This window comes from Rhamphochromis sp. 'chilingali' (assembly GCF_963969265.1).
Source record: "Rhamphochromis sp. 'chilingali' genome assembly, chromosome: 21".
NCBI classification, from domain to species: Eukaryota; Metazoa; Chordata; class Actinopteri; order Cichliformes; family Cichlidae; genus Rhamphochromis; species Rhamphochromis sp. 'chilingali'.
In genome coordinates, this window is record NC_137949.1 from 3176997 (window position 1) to 3198654 (window position 21658).

At 42.3% G+C, this 21658-nt stretch overlaps 1 protein-coding gene across 2 annotated transcripts in view; it reads left to right on the top strand.

The window, feature by feature from the left end:
• The window catches only part of dicer1 (dicer 1, ribonuclease type III), a 33164-nt gene extending 11712 nt beyond the window's left edge, over positions 1–21452 (top strand). For both annotated transcript variants that reach the window (XM_080871709.1, XM_080871708.1), the window contains exons 9-29: positions 943–1415; positions 1972–2104; positions 2589–2831; positions 2916–3070; positions 3564–3696; positions 3800–3875; positions 3957–4096; positions 4959–5138; positions 5248–5461; positions 5551–5704; positions 5816–5998; positions 6447–6552; positions 7138–7313; positions 7759–8518; positions 8837–8989; positions 10575–11210; positions 12115–12373; positions 12466–12734; positions 14824–14986; positions 15188–15263; positions 16133–21452. In XM_080871709.1, the coding sequence (XP_080727835.1) occupies positions 943–1415; positions 1972–2104; positions 2589–2831; positions 2916–3070; positions 3564–3696; positions 3800–3875; positions 3957–4096; positions 4959–5138; positions 5248–5461; positions 5551–5704; positions 5816–5998; positions 6447–6552; positions 7138–7313; positions 7759–8518; positions 8837–8989; positions 10575–11210; positions 12115–12373; positions 12466–12734; positions 14824–14986; positions 15188–15263; positions 16133–16298 (4848 nt within the window). In that variant the 3' untranslated portion in view covers positions 16299–21452. The remainder of the gene's footprint in view (positions 1–942; positions 1416–1971; positions 2105–2588; positions 2832–2915; positions 3071–3563; positions 3697–3799; positions 3876–3956; positions 4097–4958; positions 5139–5247; positions 5462–5550; positions 5705–5815; positions 5999–6446; positions 6553–7137; positions 7314–7758; positions 8519–8836; positions 8990–10574; positions 11211–12114; positions 12374–12465; positions 12735–14823; positions 14987–15187; positions 15264–16132) is intronic.
• The last annotated feature ends 206 nt before the right edge of the window (positions 21453–21658 follow it).

The window sequence follows — 21658 nt, forward strand, 5'->3', positions numbered from 1 at the left end:
AAAGAAGGCAGTTTCTCTTTGTTTCCCTCCTCACCATTGTGGGTTTTTTCTTAATTTAAATAAAATGTTTTTAATTTTTTTCTGAACGTAGGCTACTGCCTTTCTTTTTTACTGTTATGAGTTTGAGTAAATGAATTGCTGCATTTGTTTGCAGCTAGAAGAGGATGCTGTTAAAATAGTGTCATTATTTTTTTCGTTGACTGCTTCTCTTAGCTTCAACCAACATTATTAGAAAACTTACTCATGGGCAAATAAATAAATAAATAAATTGCTCTTGTAAAAACGATGGGTGAAAGCCTCAGCCTGTCGGTGATAGTCGATATATACGTCCATGCCCAACCTTACTGTACACCCATGTGTTGGACTCATCAGGCTGTTGCTTTATGCATTTTCTGATCCCTGAGCATTAACCATCGATGTAATGCCTGAATTATGCTTCAGCACTAAATCTAAGACATAAGTGGACGTGCGCCTCCCGAGAAATGTAACTACTCATCGGGCCGATGCAGTCAGCAGCTATTATGATTTCAGCACCATTAGTGGATTCTTCGCCGCACTTTTTACCTCTCAGCCATAAAATGTTGTGGTATTGTCGTCACCATGCCAAAATTGATACCATACTAGAAGGCTGAAGGGTACAACTGCCAGTATTTTTGAATTCATCAGTGAGAGAATAATGGTCATCATCCCTGGATAAGGAATAATAATTTTATTATCAATATAAGGGAGGTTGCTGAAACAGTCATAATGTGGTATACTGGGTATACTTGAGAAGATTTTGTAATTTGCCATGCTTATTTGGGGGATTTTTACTGGTGGCTATCCAGCCATGATGATGGAAAAATGTCCCCAGAAAAGATTCTAAAATTACAAGTAGAAAGGTGAGCTGTAGAACAGCCTACTCTGTGAACTTGTTGTTTATACTGTGCCCTTCCCGTCCAGGTCCTCAATGACTGCCGGGCCGTACTGCAGGTGCTGGGGCCCTGGTGTGCAGATAAGGCAGCAGGCATCATGGTGCGCGAGCTACAGAAGTACATCAAACACGAGCAGGAGGAACTCAGCCGCAAATTTCTACTCTTCACGGACACTATTCTGCGCAAAGTGCACGCTCTCTGTGAGGAGCATTTCTCCCCCGCCTGCCTGGACCTCAAGTTTGTCACGCCAAAGGTCCTACGGCTGCTTGAGATCCTGCACGAATACAAGCCGTTTGAGCGGCAGCAGTTTGAAAGTGTGGAGTGGTACAACAACCGCAACCAGGACAACTATGTGTCCTGGAGCGACTCTGAGGATGAAGATGAGGATGAAGAGGTGGAAGCCAAAGAGAGGCCTGAAGCTAACTTTCCCTCTCCATTCACAAATATCCTGTGTGGAATCATCTTTGTGGAGAGGCGTTATACAGCTGTTGTCCTCAATCGGTAAGGACTTCAAGGAATAATTGCTTCAGCTTAGAGACTGGTGTTATTTCGTGTGTGTCAGTCAGTCAGTGCTGCAGACATCAGAAGGAAACTGGAGTAATACCAGCAGGAGAGAGCACTGACTCGTGGTTAATCTGCCTGTCATAGTCTGTAATTAGTGGACCTAAATGGATGATATCATATAAAATTCGTCTGCGTTTTTACAATTTTTCGAGGTGTTTAAAAAAAAAAAAGAAGTATTTTTAAAGCAGTAACAGTGAGGCAAAATAAGATACACTGGCTAGCTTAATGATCGTAGCTTTGGGATTTTAAAAAAATCCCCGGTGTTTAGAGCCATTGAGTTTACATCTTAAGGTACCAAAATACCCTTTCTGTTCTTACTTTGGTGGCTGAGTGATAGAGGCATGTGGTGAGAATGAACGCGCCCTCTAAATCGTCAGTGCAGCAGGTAGTTGGTGATAAATCATAAAAGTTTGGAAAGATGGCGTCTGTTGTTTGACTGGCTGCATGTTTTTGTCCTTGGTGAGTTATCACTGACACTCTTTCTGTTCTCCAGTCTTATCAAGGAGGCAGGGAAGCAGGACCCAGAGCTTGCTTATATAAGTAGCAACTTCATCACTGGCCACAGCATTGGCAAGAACCAGGCACGCAACAAACAAATGGAGGTGGAGTTCAGGAAGCAAGAGGAGGTAAGTGAGAGATAACTTGGGGATGTCAGCCATCACACTCTCTCCATATTAGCTTCTGAGTGGTGTGGCACTCTGTGAAAAGTCAAGTGTAACTATTTCTAAAGAGTCATTCTGACCCCACTGACCTGTGAGGACCTTGGAACAGGTCTTAAAAATGTGTTTGGAGTTATTTAATGGTTTTCTCTAATCCTGTGAGCTAGCACTTGTGGTTGTGTGCACAGTGAGCACCATGGCAACAACACTTTCTCTTTCTAGACTTTTCTCGGTCAGGTGCTTTTCGCAAATGTTGTGCACCTGGTCACCGGGTTCAGACGCTGCCACTGAATCTGATAAGATAACTACAGGAAGAAATTGTGCTGAATATAAAAGAAAACTTGGATTTTGAAAATGAACGATGGAGAGATGTGTGGATACCGTGCTAAATTCTTGGTTGTTTTGTTGTTATCACTTCCTGAACTCAGGACCCCTTTTCCTTCTCTGACAGGTTCTTCGCAAATTCCGGGCTCATGAAACTAACCTTCTGATTGCCACCAGCATCGTCGAGGAAGGCGTAGATATTCCAAAGTGTAACTTGGTGGTGCGGTTTGACTTGCCTACAGAGTACAGGTCCTACGTCCAGTCCAAAGGGCGAGCTCGGGCACCTGTCTCCAACTACATCATGCTGGCTGACACTGGGAGGACCAAAGCCTTTGAAGAAGATCTCAGTACCTACAAGGCCATAGAAAAAGTAATGTTTTCTCTTTATCTGACAAGACTGAGATGCTTAGTCTGTTGGCTTAGGGGCCAAATGACCTAATTTTCTCTCAAACAGATCTTAAGGAATAAGTGCTCCAAGTCAGTGGAGGTGAGTGAGTTTGAAGTGGAACAGGTGATGGATGATGACAACATTCTACCACCCTATGTCCTGCGGTCTGAGGATGGAGGTCCTCGAGTCACCATCAACACGGCCATCGGTCACATTAACAGGTGTGGTTTCTGATTTTCAGAATGTTTTTCTTTCCAGCTCAAATACTTTGTTATTGATCGAGACTGCCGGTTGCTCCAAACAGCCTCTTTTTGTTTGTCACTTTAAATCCATGTGAACTGCTGCCCACGGTTTCTGCTTGCATGGAGCCAACATATACATGATACTGCTGCTTCTTTTTCTCTCACTCATCATTTTACGTGTCAGTATAGCTGAAGACAGTACAGGGTTCCCAATCCAGTGAAAGTGTCAGACACACAGTCCAATCGCCATCGCATCAGCACTAAGTTTGTAATAAAGAGATGAAGTGTTTGCATGTTGTCTCTGTGCCAGTGTGAGTTTCCTCGAGGTGTGTGTGTTTCATTCATGATTCCTGGGTACAAGTGGCAAAAAACAGTAAAGCACTTTGAGATGTGAGAAAGAACCAGCAGAGCTCTGTATCTATCAAAATATTGCCATAAATATTTGAAAAGGTCTTTCTGCCCTGGTGTTCAGGTATTGTGCTCGGCTGCCCAGCGACCCATTCACACACCTAGCACCAAAATGTAAAACCGTGGAGATGGGGGATGGATGTTTCCAGTCCACTCTCTACTTGCCTATAAACTCCCCTCTGCGAGTTCCTGTCAAGGTAAGGAAGGCTGTTATAGTTTTCAAAATTGCCAGTGTAAACATTTTGATGTGCTCCTTTTATATTTCTAAAGGATGATTGATATTTTGACTTGCACCTACAGGGTCCAGTGATGAATTGTGCAAGAGTGGCAGAGAAGGCAGTTGCACTAGTATGCTGTGAGAAACTCCACAAAATAGGTAAAACCACAATAACAATCTTGCAGACTAATCTTGTTATTTTTGTCTTCATTGCTTCATCTTTTGCCTCTTCCTTCTAAGGTGAACTGGATGATCACCTGATGCCCGTGGGAAAGGAGACGGTAAAATACGAGGAGGAGCTTGATCTTCACGATGAGGAGGAGACCAGTGTCCCAGGCCGGCCTGGTTCTACGAAGAGAAGGCAGTGCTACCCCAAAGCTGTACGTCATGCTCATTACAGGCAGGCATTTGATGCAGGGAGGGCACGGCTGAACCAGTTTACAGACTGTTTTTGAAGTAATTCAGCTGCAAAAATCTGAGGTGATATGGGGGGATGGGGGGGGGGTCAACTGGCTGTATCCAAACTCATCACTGACTCTCTGGATTGGCAGAACCTTGCTATATCGCACCAGTAAGTAAATGTGTTGGCATATACAGCACTGTGCTCCCCTCATTTCTTTGTATTCTGCTTCCTCTAAAGTAGGCTTTAGCAGTAGTACTCCAGACTTCTTTAAAGAAAAACTGTGAAACACCTTAGATGCTGGCTGCTTTCGTACTTATCAGTCCAGTTTCAGTGCCTGACATTTTCAGAGCCAAGTTAAGCCATTTAACACTGACTTTTACATTAGCAAAGACTCATTTTTACATTGTATCTTTAAATGCTTTACTAGCAGCCTGTTGCTAAAGCACACTATTTGCTTTAGTTTAGCAAACTGTAAACTTGCCAAAATATGACATGGTGACCTTTAAAAAAGGAAGGAAACTGGACAAGTGGAGGTCAACACAAGTAGCAGGCCTAGAAAAAATAATCAGCAGGTGAACGGTATCTGAACGGTGCACTTCATCCAGTGTGGTTGGAATTATGATTGAAGGAATTACGAATGCAAGAAAAGTACAGTCATATTTTGATCCGCAGTGCACTACCATATGGAAAACATGTTACTGGTTAATGTTGAATGAGTTTTCATCCCAAACGCACTGCCAGTGCAGTAAAGGCAAACCCGGATAGAGAAACATGAGGGCTGACTCAATGAGCATACAGTACTGTGCAAAAATCGTGTGTCCCGTTTCTGCCATCTCCAGATACCGGAGTGTCTGTGTGACTGTTATGCAGTACCGGAGCAGAGCTACTACCTGTATGTGATTGGGATGGTGCTCACCACTCCCCTCCCTGATGAGCTCAATTTCCGTAGAAGAAAGCTCTACCCGCCAGAGGACACCACCAGGTGCTTCGGCATACTGACTGCCAAACCCATACCTCGAGTACGTTGCTTCGGCACATTTGAGTACCTCAGTGCTTCACAATATTCTTCAGCATTTATTCTGTAGACGTGTTATACATGTGAAAACGAGCAGCTTTGCTTTGATCCAGATTCCCCATTTCCCGGTGTACACTCGCTCTGGTGAGGTGACCATCTCCATCGAGTTGCAGAAATCTGGCTTCACGCTCACCACTGCCCAGCTCGACCTCATCACTCGTCTCCACCAGTACATTTTCTCCCATATTCTCCGCCTGGAGAAACCTGCACTGGAGTTCATGCCCACAATGGCTGACTCTGCTTACTGTGTTCTACCTCTGAATGTTGGTGAGTGCTCAGTTCAGTTTGTAAATTCATTTCCACCTGTGTTAAAATGTTCGTTAACCATCTTTCCTTCTCTCCTTTGGCTTCTTCAGTTGGAGACTCCAACACACTAGATATGGATTTTAAGTTTATGGAAGGCATTGAGAAGTCTGAGGCCCGCACTGGCATTCCTACTACTCAGTACACAAAGCAGAACCCCTTCACCTTTAAGCTGGAGGACTACCAGGATGCTGTCATCATTCCAAGGTAGTGGAGCGGCACATGTCTGTACTGGATTGATTTTGTGTGAACGTGTCAGCTGTATGAAGTATACGCTGAGCCAAACGACGTGATAATCGCCTCGCTGCTACTTTCCAGGTATCGCAACTTCGACCAGCCTCATCGCTTCTATGTCGCTGATGTGTACGCAGACCTGACACCACTCAGCAAGTTTCCTTCGCCAGAGTATGAGACTTTCGCTGAGTACTACAAAACAAAGTACAACCTGGACTTGTCAAACCTTAACCAGCCGCTCCTGGATGTAGACCACACCTCCTCCAGGTCAGTGGCACCAAATCTGGAGCCAGGTTCATAATTATGTGGACAAGGACAGTTTTCTCAGGCATGTGAGAAAACACAGAAAAGCACAGAAGCAGATATGCGATTCCACTTGGCTTTGCATAAATATTGTGTTGTTAGGAATTGGAGCAATTTTTATTTTTAGGAAGTACCTCCCTTCCTGAATAATAATGTTATAGCCAAGAGTGGAGTCTGTACTGGTTATTTCATGAAAGGCAATAAACAGATTAATGCAATTTCCAAGTGTGAATATGCTTACATGCTAGCTTTTATGAGAACTGTCAATATGTAATCCACAGAAGTGTGGAATAAAGGTCAGGAGGAAAAAGGCAAACCTGGGGGGGGTGCTTGTTTGATACTATGCGTATATATATAAATTTAAATGTTCACTATGGTGACCAGGCTTTCCAACTCTCTTGTCCCATCGCAGACTGAACCTGTTAACCCCTCGACACCTAAACCAGAAGGGCAAAGCCCTGCCACTCAGCAGTGCAGAGAAGAGGAAGGCCAAGTGGGAGAGTTTACAGAACAAACAGGTACTCGCTGCCTCTGTTAGATTGTAGGGTGAGGAGATATCCATCAGTGTAGGAAACCTAGTATAATTTTGTGTGTAAAGGAACATGGGACATGCTCATATTTCATTTTTGTGTGTTTTTAAAGAACGTTTCTAGATATCACTTTACTGCTGGTTAGTACAGTGGTCCTGTTTCCATCCACTGGTCAGCTGGAGTCTTTCTGTGTAGAAGTGGGCATGTTCTCCCTGTGTCTGTGTCCGGGTGCTCGGGGTTCCTCCCACAGTCCAGATACTGGTTCTGAATTGGCTGTGGGGTAAACGCTCGTCTCTCTGGCTCCAGCCCTACTGTGAATTTGAACTGGAAAAGAGGATGGATTGATGATGATGATGATTATTATTATTACTGATTTCTATAACCTATTATATCAAAGAATACTATTCTCAAAGATGCATTATTTAATATGGCATGATCATGTGTGTGGACAGGGTTGATGGTGATCTGTTAGCTTTCAGGAATTATTAGACCAGTGAGTGCCAGAGACGAAGTCTTGTTGTGAGTTGCTGTTTATTCCGACAATCCCAGTCTCATGTGCTTTGTGTTTGTCAGATCCTGGTCCCAGAACTGTGTGCCATCCACCCTATTCCAGCCTCCCTGTGGAGAAAAGCAGTGTGTCTGCCCAGCATTCTTTACCGCCTACACTGCCTGTTGACTGCTGAGGAGCTCAGAGCTCAGACAGCTAGTGAGGCCGGAGTGGGAGTCCAGACCCTCCCCCCTGACTTCAGGTTGCTGTTACATACACAATAGAATAACAGATTTCTGCGTCACACTTTCCAAAAGATTCATACACAAACACAATTAAAACTGTTCATTGGAGTGCAAGTGTAGAAAATGGGTGACTGTTGGTTAGATTGTAAAGCCTTTTGACTTATTAGACTAGGAAAGGACTATATAAATGTTGGTGTCCTCAAAATTGCACATTTTTTCCTATTGCACAGTAAAACGAGTTGATTGCATGATAAAGTTGTTAGAATGCTGATGTGGGTGGCACATGTCAAAGTAACATCCACAAGAATGGCCAGACCAAAGTGTCCCATTGGGACTTGATGAGTTAGTGTTAATGTCTGATCTTAGTTAAGAAAACCAAATCTTCTCTTTTAGGATTTGTTGTTTGTGAACAACTTGTGTGTGTGTGCACACGCTAACATGTAGATGCTCTGTATGTGGCAGATATCCAAACCTGGACTTCGGCTGGAAAAGGTCTATTGACAGCAAAACCTTCATATCCTGCCCTGAGTCCTGCAGCGAGGAAGGTGCCAGTCACTGTAAGCACCAAGAGACTATAAGCCCTGATCCCAGTTCCCTAATGCTTCCCAGTGGTGAGCACTCTTCCATGTCTGAGCAGGAGGACTTCAAAGCTTTAGATTCTGAAGAAGCCCCCTGCACCAGGAACCTAACTAATGGCACTGCCTTCTTTGCTAGCTGTGACGATGGCAACCAAAATGAGCACCTTCCCCAATGTGACAATTGCCAATGCTCCCAGCTCAGCTTTGCTGGGCTGCAGAGCTCCAAATCAGTACAAAGCACTACCTCAGTTCTTGTGCAGCCCCCTCACACCTTGAAGAAGCCCAACTCCAGTCCTCCACAGCCTAGTGATGAATGTACATCGGGGAGGACTTCAGACCACACAAAAAAAGCTACCTCAGTCTGCAGCCGAGCAGCCACGAGTCCCAACACTCTCACAGCACCTTCTGATGTCTGTGCTCGTCCCCAGCATGGATCCCACGCAGCAAACTCACCCAAGAGCTTGGGGCCCAACCCCGGTCTCATCCTGCAGGCCCTGACCTTGTCTAATGCCAGCGACGGCTTCAACCTGGAGCGGCTGGAGATGCTCGGTGACTCTTTCCTGAAGCATGCCATCACTACATACCTGTTCTGTACCTACCCTGATGCTCACGAAGGACGTCTCAGCTACATGCGCAGCAAGAAGGTGAGACGCATGTTATTTCTCTGAACCGTGTGGCAGTAGTAAGGTACAGGCCGTGCATGTGTGTACACAGTAACAGTATATAATGGAATGCAGCCCGGCTGAAGATGTACACACTTTCATCGCTGTCTACAACAAGGCAAATGACACAAAATGACTTGGATGCATTAGCATTTGGTCTGTTGATTAGTGTCATTTGGGAACAGCTGCAAACCTGTTTAAGAACTCATCTTTGCACTGTGTCCTGGCTTGGCTGATGTCACAGTGTCCATTAAGACAAGATGACTTCATTGTGTTACTCACACTCTGCCTGATGTCCAGGTGAGCAACTGTAACCTGTACCGTCTGGGAAAGAAGAAAGGGCTTCCTAGCAGAATGGTGGTGTCCATCTTCGACCCTCCAGTTAACTGGCTGCCTCCTGGATATGTGGTCAACCAGGACAAGAGCAGCACCGACAGAATGAATTCAGAGGAGGTCAGTGGATTACTGCAGCTTTATACGCTCTGTTTTTTTCTCTTTGTTGTGTGGTAGTCGATCGGTGTGTTCGCTGAGGAGTTTCCAAAGGTTGTTTCATGTAATGACGATGACGGGCCAGTAGAGGGCAGACTTTCTCCGTGTTTTGCAACTCGTGGTGAGATTGTGTGCTTGCATGTCGAACAGGTCTGAACTCTCATCTGAACTCCTGGAGCTCAGATAATGTTTTTCATAATGAAGGTTAAAAACCAAAATCCTTCGACACACTCTTTTATACACCACTTGGGAAAAACGGCTTGAAATAAAACACAGTTAATGGTCAGATGTGAGCTAAAAAGGAACAACCTAAAACAGAAAAGACTAAAATCTTTTCCTTTTAGATAATAACCTTCAGTGAATCAAACCATATGCCCAAACATCCAGTCATTGAACATTTTAAGGAGATCTATTTTTGAAGTGATGATGATGATACATACCATAAAATTAGATGTTCACCTGACAGTTTGTTCATGGTTCGTGTGGTGCTAGCTTTCTATATACTTTTCATCCCTGGCATCCCTTTTCATCATCCACATATGGAGGTGGGAAATTACACAATGCTGTATAGCCTTTGCTCCAGATTGTACCAATAATCTATGAAAGTCTGTTGCTAAGAGAACAGGCCAAAGACAAATTCAACTTTATGCTGAACTGAAAGTAACCTGGTGCCCCACATGATTTTAATTAGGCACATTATGTGCATCAACAGTGCTTAAAAGTGGCATAACAAACGAGATGGACTAATGCTGTGTGAATGCAGGAAATATCCAGAGTGCTGAAAACAGGCCTGCGATACTGTGTTTGTGTTGAATGATATACTGTCCCAGAAATAACTGCAGGAAAATGTAAAACAGAAATAAATTGCAATAAAACTAATGCTTAACAATAAAAAGCAGTAAAACACTGAGACAGGCTCATTTTCTAATTTAGTTCAGATAGCAGTCTCCTCTGTGTTTTTACAGAAACACTCACAAAATGGAGCAAGACACAGTCGCTGTGCACAATTAGACTTTTATTAAGAGTTTAGTTATGTTTTTTGATAATGCTTAGGACATATCGTCTGTTAATGTCAATGTGTAGTCTATATATGCATACTTCACTAAACACACATTAAACTGTAGGCTATGAATGACAGCTCACATACTTAAAGTTGCATTTTGATTAATTTTGCCTCTGGAAACCTGCTTCAGCAGACCTGATTACGTTATTGTTATTGGTTATCGATTTGATTCCTTATCAATTCTCATTGGCTCCACAGCATATCAATGAGATTACATTCATGCTAATGAGCTGTGTGCTCAAATGTTTGTGTGCGTTGGAGGCGTTTCTTCTCTTTGTTGTGTGATCAGTGTTGGAGTTATTATTTTTAAAAAGGTAACGTATTACATACATGACACAGAACAATTTTGTTAAACCTAATGCAGTACATTACTTAATTACTCCCAGGAGAAAGTAATTTGTGCTGAAGAGACTTCAGTGATTATACTATAGAAATATGAACTATTGATTTTTGGACTATATTGACTTTTTTTTTTTCCTCATGCAGGCCAAAGAGGAGCTTTTGGCTAACGGGCGATCTGGACACGAATATGATGAGGATGATGACGAGGGCGAGGATGTAGATGAAGATGGCGAGTTGATGCTGAAAGATGAGCCAAAAGATGAAGTGAACATGGAGGATGATCTTGAGTATTACAAGGAGCACATCCGCTTCATTGACAACATGTTGCTGGGATCTGGAGCATTTGGGAAGAAGATCTCGTTGAGTGGCTTCCCTCCCAATCTTACTCCAGCTTCAGGCTCCTCACCAGCTATGGAATCTCCGTATGATTGGAAGACCCCCAAGAAGCCCTCCCATCCAACCGCAGCTCATTACCCCACAGAGCAGGTGCCCAGTGGGCCCTCACCTGAGGAGTTTGACTACAGCTCGTGGGATGCAATGTGCTACCTGGACCCCAGCAAGGCCGGTGAGGAGGATGACTTTGTGGTAGGCTTTTGGAATCCATCGGAAGAGAACTGTGGCACTGAGCTCGGTAAGCAGTCCATATCCTACGACCTGCATACAGAGCAGTGCATCGCAGACAAGAGCATCGCTGACTGTGTCGAGGCTCTGCTAGGTTGCTACCTGACCAGCTGTGGAGAGAGAGCTGCACAAATGTTCCTGTGTTCACTGGGCCTCAAGGTGAGCTCGGAATGCATCGCAATGCAGAAACAAATGAACACGCACAAAAATGAATCAATTGAGAATCCTAATAAAACCACATGTCCTTTTGATGAGCATAAACATGATGTGGAATATTTCCTGCCACTGCTTCTCCCTAAGTTTTTTATTATAACATCTATAAAAGAGTTCCCCGATTTTGGAGAATGCACTTTTTCCTTTGCCTGTTTGTTCTTTCAGGCTTGTTTAGCATTTGCAGAGAACCTGAGTAGTCCAAAGTGAAAACCACAGATGAAAGTGGCTTCTTCAAATTTAGATTTCACTTTTGTAACAGTGGAAAGTGGCAAATACTTTGTTACTGTGTTATTTAATAACTATAGAAAAAAACTAAACCTGGGCCTGAACTTAATACATGAATTATAATACTGATTTGGATGTACTTTACCAGCTTTCAGAACAAACTTTTTATTACTGTTCATTGTTTTGCTGTTGGCCTCAGCTTTGCAACACGCTTCACTTTTGGTCTTATATGTTCCTGACTCAGTTCAAATAAATAGTTAATTATATTTGATAATATTTTTATATTAATTATAAATAATTCAGATACATGTCAGTTACTGAACATGCCAGTTAGGCGATCGCAAAGTTAAGCAAGCTCCTCCCCCTGCGTCCTAACATGGAGTTTATGGAGTTTGAGTGGCGACATGCATTGTTCAGGAAAACATTGCAGTGATGTTAATGATGTTAATTTTTGTGATGCATAAAATATTGAGAATTATGGACCGAGTACTTGCATCAGCTCAAATCTGGAAGGACCCAAGCTTTACAGACATGGCACTGTTTGAAAGTAACGTTTTAAAGAATGCAAGGCAAAACTCTCTCTCTCTCCTATTATTATTATTATTTTTTAATAAAACGACAACAGGTTTTACCATTGGAGAGAGGTCCACCGACTGGAGCAGCGGCACAGGTTCACACTCATACTCAAGTCGCAGACCTGTGTTACGGCTGGCTCAAGATCCCACCCCGCTGCATGCTGGACCATCCAGATGCAGAACGAACTCTCAACCACCTCATATCTGGCTTTGAGAACTTTGAAAAAAAGATCAACTACACTTTTAAGAACAAGGCTTATCTCCTGCAAGCCTTCACTCACGCTTCCTACCATTATAACACCATTACAGGTCAGTAAACCTTATGCTTTACTGACTTTGTCCTTCATTCTTAGTTGTGCATCTCCAGTTGACAAATCTGTGCTTCTTTCACTTTTTCTTAGATTGTTACCAGCGGCTGGAGTTTCTTGGCGATGCAATTCTAGACTACCTCATAACAAAGCACCTTTACGAAGACCCACGGCAGCACTCTCCTGGAGTACTGACCGACCTGCGCTCAGCGCTCGTCAACAACACCATCTTTGCCTCTCTGGCTGTTAAATACGATTATCACAAGTACTTCAAGGCCATCTCGCCAGAGCTTTTCCACGTCATTGATGACTTTGTGCAGTTTCAGCTGGAGAAGAATGAAATGCAAGGCATGGACTCTGAGGTGAGTCCTGCTTCTCTGAAGAATGTGGTTATTATCGCTTCTGCAGGAACAAGCCTAATCTTTGTTGTTGTAGCTTTGCCCTCTGAAATAAGTTCAAGAACCGCTCGCCGCGAATAACGAGGCTGCCAGCTTTTATTAAGCTGTTTTCATATTCCAACGTTTGGGTTTCATTCGTCTGCAAAAGGCTAGCTTGGCACCAAAATCTCCTTTCGTTGTGCTTAAGGACTTTTATGCCTTAGGGGACAGCAGGCATATAAACAAGAACGCATTTATAAAAATAAAAAAGTGAGAGAAAGAAATTAAGCAATAACTCGCACACTCTTTCCTACCATAGCCATTGGCTTAATCCTTTCTCAATGTTTCTGCAGAGCGCCCTAAGCTGAACAATAAAATAACATATTTGGGGGTAGAGCTGGGCGATATATCGAGTTTTTAAAACATATCGATATATTTTTATACGAGATATAAGATGTGACAATATCCTTTATATCGATATAGTATATGTTACGTTATAATTATAGTTGTGGAGCCGCAAGTTTGCCTCTCTTTCGTCCACTTTTGTCTCTACGCAACGTTACTCCGCCTCGCCTTCACTGAAGACAACTCCCCCTCCTCCCCCATCGCTTCACGTGCAGGCAGCGACAAGACGGACACGGCAAATCTCCGTTAACGAGTTACTGCGCATCGCCCCATGCGTGGGGCTGGACGGCGTCAACGTGCTAACGAGCTAAACATGCTAACGAGCTAACAGCGCTAACCCTAAAATCCTTTCATTCTCTCAAAAGTTGATAGCGCGCCTTATGTATGAATTCTGGTTGTGCTTGATGGCCGCGAACCGATTTTATGTGGTACACGGCGCTCAGCAATCTGTCAAAAATGTTTGAGTACGACTTTGGTAAGCTACGGAGCTGCACCGCTTGATAGATTGTCGGCGCATTACGGCTACCGAGGAGCTTCGCGGAGTGATACGTACTGTGCATCAACGTAATATTACCGTATTGTGTGTGTATAAGGACCATAAATGGCACCTGTAAGAGGTGGTTATGAAGCGGATTTCAAACTCCAGGCTATCAGTCACACAGTAAAACTTGGGAACAGAGCAGCTGTGAAATCTGTCTCTGTTATTACGCTCAGAGTCTTTTAGTTTATATTTTGACTGCACAATTGTGAGCTCTTTGTTTAGCACAAAAACAACCTTGTTTTCTTTTATTTATGGAGCATTATTATTTAATGAATTCTCATAATTTAATTTTGAGTAATTTTTCATGTACATCTGTGCTATATGTTAATAAAAGTGCCTGTGTGACATCTGGGACACAGTTTTGACTAAGAACTCTCTTTTTGTTCTTACTTTATGGCTTAAAAAAAAAAGTCGAGATATATATCTTATATCGCCATCCAGCTAAAAAATATCGAGATATGAATTTTGGGTCATATCGCCCAGCCCTATTTGGGGGTCAAATCAGACAGAAAAAGCTGTAAAAGCAATGGAGAGATGACTTAATGTGAGTTGGTAACGCTAAACAGACAGAGGCTTAAATTCTGCAGCTTTACAGGAAAGTCACTCACAATGTCCCCATTACACAGAAGAAGATTAGGCTGATAGCATAGAGTTAACACAGGGTGGCTGCAGCTCAGGTGGTAGAGCAGGTCACCTACTTAATTGGAAGGGTTATGGTTCGATCCCTGTCTGCTTGGGCAAGATGCTTACCCCATGTTGCTCTCCGGTGCAGCCATCGGAAATAAATGCATGTGAATGTTAGAGAGCATAGAAGAAAGTGCTTGTGCAAATGGGTGAATGAGTTGTGTAAAAGTCTTTGAGTGCTAAGAGTAGAAAAGCACTATATAAGAAGCCTCAGACTGGGAACAGTACTGGACTCCATATGTAATTAACTGGGATCTGGTTATTGTGTTGCCATCAGTGCAACCTGTCAGAGTGCAGATAGACATTGAGAAGGGAAAAACTCCCTTTTAACAGGAAGGAACCTCTGACAGAAAGGGGCTCAGGGAGGGGCAGCTGTAACTGGTTGGGGGTGTTACAGCTGTCAGTGTGTCAGCTGACGCACAGCTTTGTTGTTTTTGTCTCCAGCTGCGACGCTCCGAAGAAGACGAAGAGAAGGAGGAGGACATTGAAGTCCCTAAGGCCATGGGAGATATCTTTGAGTCGCTAGCTGGAGCAATTTACATGGACAGCAGGATGTCATTGGAGACTGTGTGGCAAGTGTATTATCCAATGATGAGGCCACTTATAGGTGAGAAAGAGTGGAAGCATGTTTCTCTATTTATTTCTGTGTTTCTTGTTTATCCTCCGTGATTGATGGGCAGCGCATGCAGAGAGCTTGAATGACTGCAAACATTCATGATAATTTGCCACTTCTGTGGTTGTGTCAATTGAATCGTCATGATACCATCTCTTTCTACCTCACCAATCTTCATCCCCTCACCAATTACAGAGAAATTCTCTGCCAATGTGCCACGCTCTCCTGTGAGAGAGCTGCTCGAGATGGAACCAGAAACTGCAAAGTTCAGGTAGGACATGAAGAGCACAGCTTCGCTACACTGACTGTACATACAGGGGCAAAAGTGCAGTGCTTTAAATTTATTAGGCCAGCTGTGATTTTAAAAACAAGGAAATTATTTTGTGTCTTTCAAAAGGATTTTTAAATATCATCACACATTAATCGAGCAAAATATTCCACCACTAAAAGTAGTTTTTTCTGTTCAGGAATATATGTAAATAACAGCTTTACATGTACAAATTTATAGATAACAAAATAATTATATTTTCTTTAAGATGGGATCAACTATTAAAGAAACAGAAGAAAGGATTTGGTGGATGCTATTAACTCAGGGCAGCTGAATTTAGTGGTATTAAACTTTTGGACAGTGTGTAATTAGCATAATGATCAAAATATAAAAGGTATACTAATCATACTGGACTAACACTGGTCTCTGACATCTTCTTACTTATGCAAAACTCCATCTCTGGAAGCGTATCATATTTGATTACAAGGGTTTTTGTGTGTTTTTGAGACTTCTACATCATCAGCGTGACTTTTCTTTTTCCTTAAAAAAAATGATATAAATTGCATGATAAATGTTTAATGGCTGAATTGCAAAATGTGGCTAATGTAGCAAATGTGATACAAATTAATACTCATATATGCAGATTCAAATTTGATATATTTTGTGTAAAGGTTCAACAAACACTGTTATCAAAACAATTAAAGATTTCTGGGAGTTATTTCATGGTTCATGTTTTAAAGGGTTAAGCCTCTATATAATCACCTTTTTTCCCTACCTTTTTGAATCATTTCTTATTGGACGTGTGATATTCAACTCAAAGAATGCTGGTATATTACTCAGAATAACAGTTGTTCCCGCTCCTGTCTTTGCAGCCCCGCAGAAAGAACGTATGATGGGAAAGTCCGCGTGACGGTGGAGGTCGTCGGAAAGGGCAAGTTTAAAGGTGTTGGCCGCAGCTACCGGATTGCCAAGTCGGCAGCGGCGCGACGAGCTCTGCGCAGCCTCAAAGCCAATCAACCTCAGGTCCAAAACAATTGAGCTCTCTTACTGAGCTGTCAACATTAGCACCTAAGTTACCGAAGCCGACAGAGCAACGTCGGCTTCCGAACACAGCACGATACTAGCCCTGTATCTTTAGCCTGTGATGGCACAACAACGGCACCCAGGGAACACTGTGTGCAGACACAACAATTGAAGAAGACTGATATCACAGCCTATTTCACATTAGATATTCTACCTTTCTTTTTTTTTGCGCAAACACAATCTTTACTTTTCCTTTCTGCTTTGTGTAATCATGAGTGCTTTATTAACGTATAGCAAGGTGTTTATATATATATAAAAAAAAAAAAAAAAGGTCAGGTCACAGTGTCAATTCCCCACTGTTCTTTTTGTTGTCATCTGTTTTTAACCTTGTGTCAGTGAGATGAGGCTTATGCTTATTGTGTAGTATTAGATTGTACATAGTTCAATCAGAGGTGTATGTAGGAAGAAAAAAAAAAAAAAAACGCTAAACCCCTCAGCCTGTGCACTAGTGCCAGTCAGTTTTAAAGCGGTTTGTAAAATGCTAACTGCAGACGTGGCTAACAGATACCACTGGAGCGAACACCTGGTGGCATTTCTGTCTAATCTGTCTTGAAATGTATTCTTGATCAGTTTTGCACTTATTCCATTAGGATCTGTTATTTTTAAAATGGTGTGGTCAGATTGACACCAAAATCATATACGTAGCAAAGTATATAAATATATATGAAATGCATAAATGATATTATCGGCCTTAGATGCTAAGGCTCACCGTCATCCTGCAAAACGGATAGGAATTACAACATTCCCAGTTACTGTAATTTAAACTAGTTTCTAACCGCACTTGAGGTTGCATGTTCTTGTAGCTTATGTATAAACCGAGACAACTGGATGGCTTCTATAAATGTTTCAAGTCTATGGCTATATGTAGTGCGACAGCCAGGTGAGATGTTTAAGGCATTATCTCTGCGATTTGGTTTTAGCGACGCTAAGAGTGGATGGAGTCGACTTGGTCAGTCTTGCGCAATAGATGTCTTTCCACAGCAAATCATCCAGTTTTGATACGAGGAAAAAAGAGAAACTCACCCGTTCAATATGCTGCAGAATTTTCTATGAGTTGGATACTCGTGTGTGACACGGAATCTTTTCAGACCGTCTTTGTGAACAAGACCAATTCATTTCAACAGTGTTCCTCACATCCCTTACCTACCAAAGCTATAGTAGATGTGACACTATGAGAATGAAGTCAGTTCCCGAGGGTAAGAATACCAGCCTCGTCTGTGGTTTTTGCTTCTTGCTAAATGTCTCCCCCCTCGCCCTCATAAATAAGCCCTTTTCACTTGAATACCTCAGTTAATTGCATGCATTTTCTTGTCTTTGTTTTTCTTTTTTGTTTGGTGCTAATTTTTTTTTGTATTAAGCTTGAACTTCTCATCTTTTTTGCACTGTAACTATAATACCTCTTTATTTGACCTCCTTTTTTTTTTTTTTTTTTTAACTGTTTAGTTTGGTGGTCCTGTTTGTTTGCTATAGAGCTGTAAAGGAAAGCTGTGTGGTCGACTCTTCTCCCCTCTCATACTTGAGGCACTTGATGATTTTTAGAGGGCGGGGATAGGAATTGTTTTCTCTGCACATAAATTAGTTTCATCATCTATTCATTTCAAACAATTTAGAGTTTCCTTTCGAATTCAGGGGTAAAACAGACGATTGATTGATCACACGAGGATACGTGCTTGTAGAGGTAATCGGATTGCACTCTTAAATTTGCTCCAAAAAATAGGCGGTGAAAATACTTGACTTAACTCTTCAGTTCTGTCTTCATAAATAAGGGTTGGAAAAGACTTTTACCTGTGTGACACCTGAACTGTTAGTATAGCGATCTGAAATCTAATCGGTCACAAAATCCTCCACACAGGTCTTCTACCTCAAAGGACCGTCCTCTCAGTGTTCATTTCTGCACAAGACTGCAGTTCAGTTCAGTGCACTCTGACAGCGCCGTCTACATCAGATCTTCAGTATACAATAAGCCAATCTCCAGTTCCATCATAATGATTTGCGTCGCTTGTCTTGAATCAAAGATGTGACTCAAATCTTAGTGCCTTCTGTGGGAGGAAACCAGCGTGTGCACGGACTAGATCGCAGGCCCTGCTCGTATCTGATGTTAACAAGGCTATTCAGTGTTCTGATCCAAAGTGGACAGCCCACTTCACTCCGTCATTAGAATGCATCTCCGTGGGTGTAGAGTACCACTCGTGATTGGCTCTCAGTCCTCCACTCTGTATGCAAATATGTGCCTGCCTTGACGCCGTTTTCAAAAACCACATGCCAGATCCTGCACGGGTGCATTTTCCAAACCAGCGTTTGCCCGTACTCGGACGGCTCGGTCATTACCTGTAGTCGTCTCCAAATCCAGATGACTTGCCATGTATGGGCTACGGACAATGTTAGCTATGATGCTTGGCCAAGGTGGGTCATTGTTTAGAGTGGGTCTGTGGAAACTGACTTGGGGAACACTGAAAAGGAAAATGCCTGGTGAAAGCATTTAGCTGCAGGATTGGATTTTTGGCCTGGAGTTTTGTTTTGTTTTACTGGCAGGGTTAGTGGAGTCAGTGGAGTAGCCTCCTGAGTAGCGTTGTTCACAGCATCTTCAGCGACACACTGAATATACAAATCAACATGAATGTATATGTTCTTGCTTTTGATCTAAACTCCGTAATTAAACTGAAGATTATTCCTAAATAAATCATGTCACTGATTGGCTCCAGTGTCCTTGGCTGACTGAAGACCCACTGCAGACATTTTCTAACTCTGACCCATGCTAAGTGTTACTAGAGAAAACATAAACCTGAGAACTCAGGACAGGAACTGGCTCTGACTGGGTGCCCGAAAGGGTTCGATCAACAACAGAGGGCAGAAGTATTCTGTGTTACAAACACCCAAACGAAGTTCAGACTGATAGCTGCTGCAGTACGGTAGTTTTGAATATGGCCACAAATTCCAAATTTCTGTTGACCCGTTTGTTGCAGCAACCTGATTCTTTCTTTTTCCCAGATTCCCATTCACTTCCTTTGGTCCAACAGAATACTACGTGAAGAGTAAATGTGAAACTTTGCAACACTTCAGTCCACCTTTTTCCAGCTTATCACTGTCAGAGTGCAATCTGTTATTATTTCTCAAGCAGGCAGAGTGGAACTATGAAAACCAGGCTGTGATTTCTCATTCCCCCATTAGAGACACTGTGGGCTATCAGTTTCACCCTGCCACTCCTCACTCTGTAGTAAACACACAGAGCTGAACACACTAATCATCAGTGAGACTCTGGGAGGGACAGAAGAGGGATTATTTTAAAAAAAGAAAACAAATGTGAAATCGCTCGCGGTGCCACGCCCACTGTATTATGTGTGACCGATGGAAAACAAGGATCCTTTTCAGATGGAGATGAAGACGTGTGTGGGAGTGCTGAAATTAAGGTAGCCCTGGATTATTTGGAGTGGACGATGTTTTCTTCTACTGGCAAAGTTTTTTTTCTTTTTGTTTTTTTTTTTTTTCTTTTTGTACATGTAGCACAATTGAGCATTGCACTTGGGCGCCATACCTTACCTCATGTCAAAGTGTGAAAGGGACTGAACAATGGAGGAAAAAGCAGTGTGTGTATATATGATGCCATGTTATTAAGGACTAACTTGTGGTTTGCTGCTGTCTCAGTTGCTGGTGTTACACAAATCTATGTTTAAAATGAGAGAATGAGACGATTGGAGAGGAAAGATAAAACCGTGCCTGCAGGCTCTCACCTGACAAATACACTGTAAGAAGAATCTCTGTAATTGGGGCTAAAATGTCTGGATGTCATGTGTCGGATATCCTGCCTTAAATGTGTTTGGAAATGAATTGTAAAGTTAAACTGACACTTTGAATTGAATCCTGCTTTGTCACAGAATGCAAACTAGCCCACCACAGGAGGAGAAATGAGGCTGGCACATGTAATCAAACTTCCAACCTTTTGAGAACCTAAAGGAAAAATCTACTCATGCCTGTGAGAAGCAGCTCACATGAGCACGTCTGCTCTTCAAGTGTAGGCTGAAAGTGGTCTGTCATTCAAACGAATTGGACCATAAACTGTTTACATTTGATTGTCTGTGATCTTCTGTGAATTCTTTGCCTGTAAAATTACTGCTCGTTTTCGCCGTGGATGTAATTAGAATGTTTTGACACCAATCATGAAAAAAGTGACACTTTGAAGTCAAACTATATAGATTACTGTAGTAACACTGTTTGGTCTTCAAGTTGGGATTTATCAGAACACCTTCAGCATCAGCAGCAGTCTTCTTTCTGCAGCTGTTATAAACGAGCAAACACTGCACTTCTTGGTCCTTTGTGCAAACTCCAAGAGTTACTATGGAGACTCTAAAGTGGGTCTCCTCCAGTAGGTCAAAGTATCTAGCCCATGCAGCTTTGTGTCCACAGCTCACTCTGTAATTTTCCATTTAATTGATGTGATTACATAAAGTCTGTGGAAACAACAAATTGTCCTTTTCAAGGTAGAGTAGAGCCTAACCAAAACAGCAAACTTTCAGTACTGATATATTAACTGATACTGGCTTTGTAATACTTCACCATTGTGTACTGTGGATTTGACAAACTATGATTGTCATTTCTTAATTACATCAAGCGTTCCTGATCTTAAAACAATACATTGTCTCAATAATACTTTATTTTATTTTGAAATGTCAGGTGCTATTACTGATATGGAAATGTTGATGCAGGGTCCACATGTCAGTTTCCAACATGTGTTCCTAATGGCTCTGCTTTAGTGCGAGCTTAGACTAATGGATCTGACGCCTGATTACAGAGTCAGTGAATTTTAAGTCTCGGCGAGGTGTGTGCAGTTTAACAAACAGGGAAGATAAACAAACAGCATATTGTGGTGGTAGAAGTGCTTTAACGTTTATGGTGCTGAAGGTGGACGTGGACTCACTACGGTGTGCTCGTGTATTTGTTTAAGACCTTACAGTGGATATCAGTGGGTACTGTGATGAATGGTATGACAATCTTGGAAAATGGGTAAGGTTTTCTACAATGCTTCATTACAATCAAGTTTCCAAAGTGTTTACATTTTCTGTGAATGACTGTCAGAAAATTCTTTTTTTTTTTTTTTTTTTTTTTTTTTTTTTTTTTTTACATCCACCGTGACATCAGAGTTTCAAATGTTTTTATGTTGGGCAGCCACTAGATCTCTATGTCAGGTCGGCCACATGCATTTGGCTGATTGGTTGTAAATTTGTAAAGCAAATGTCACCGTATCCAGCATTATTGGTGTTTTTTAAGGTGGGTTTTTCCTTCAAGGATCAAATATGGAGTGTAAGAAAACCAACATTGCT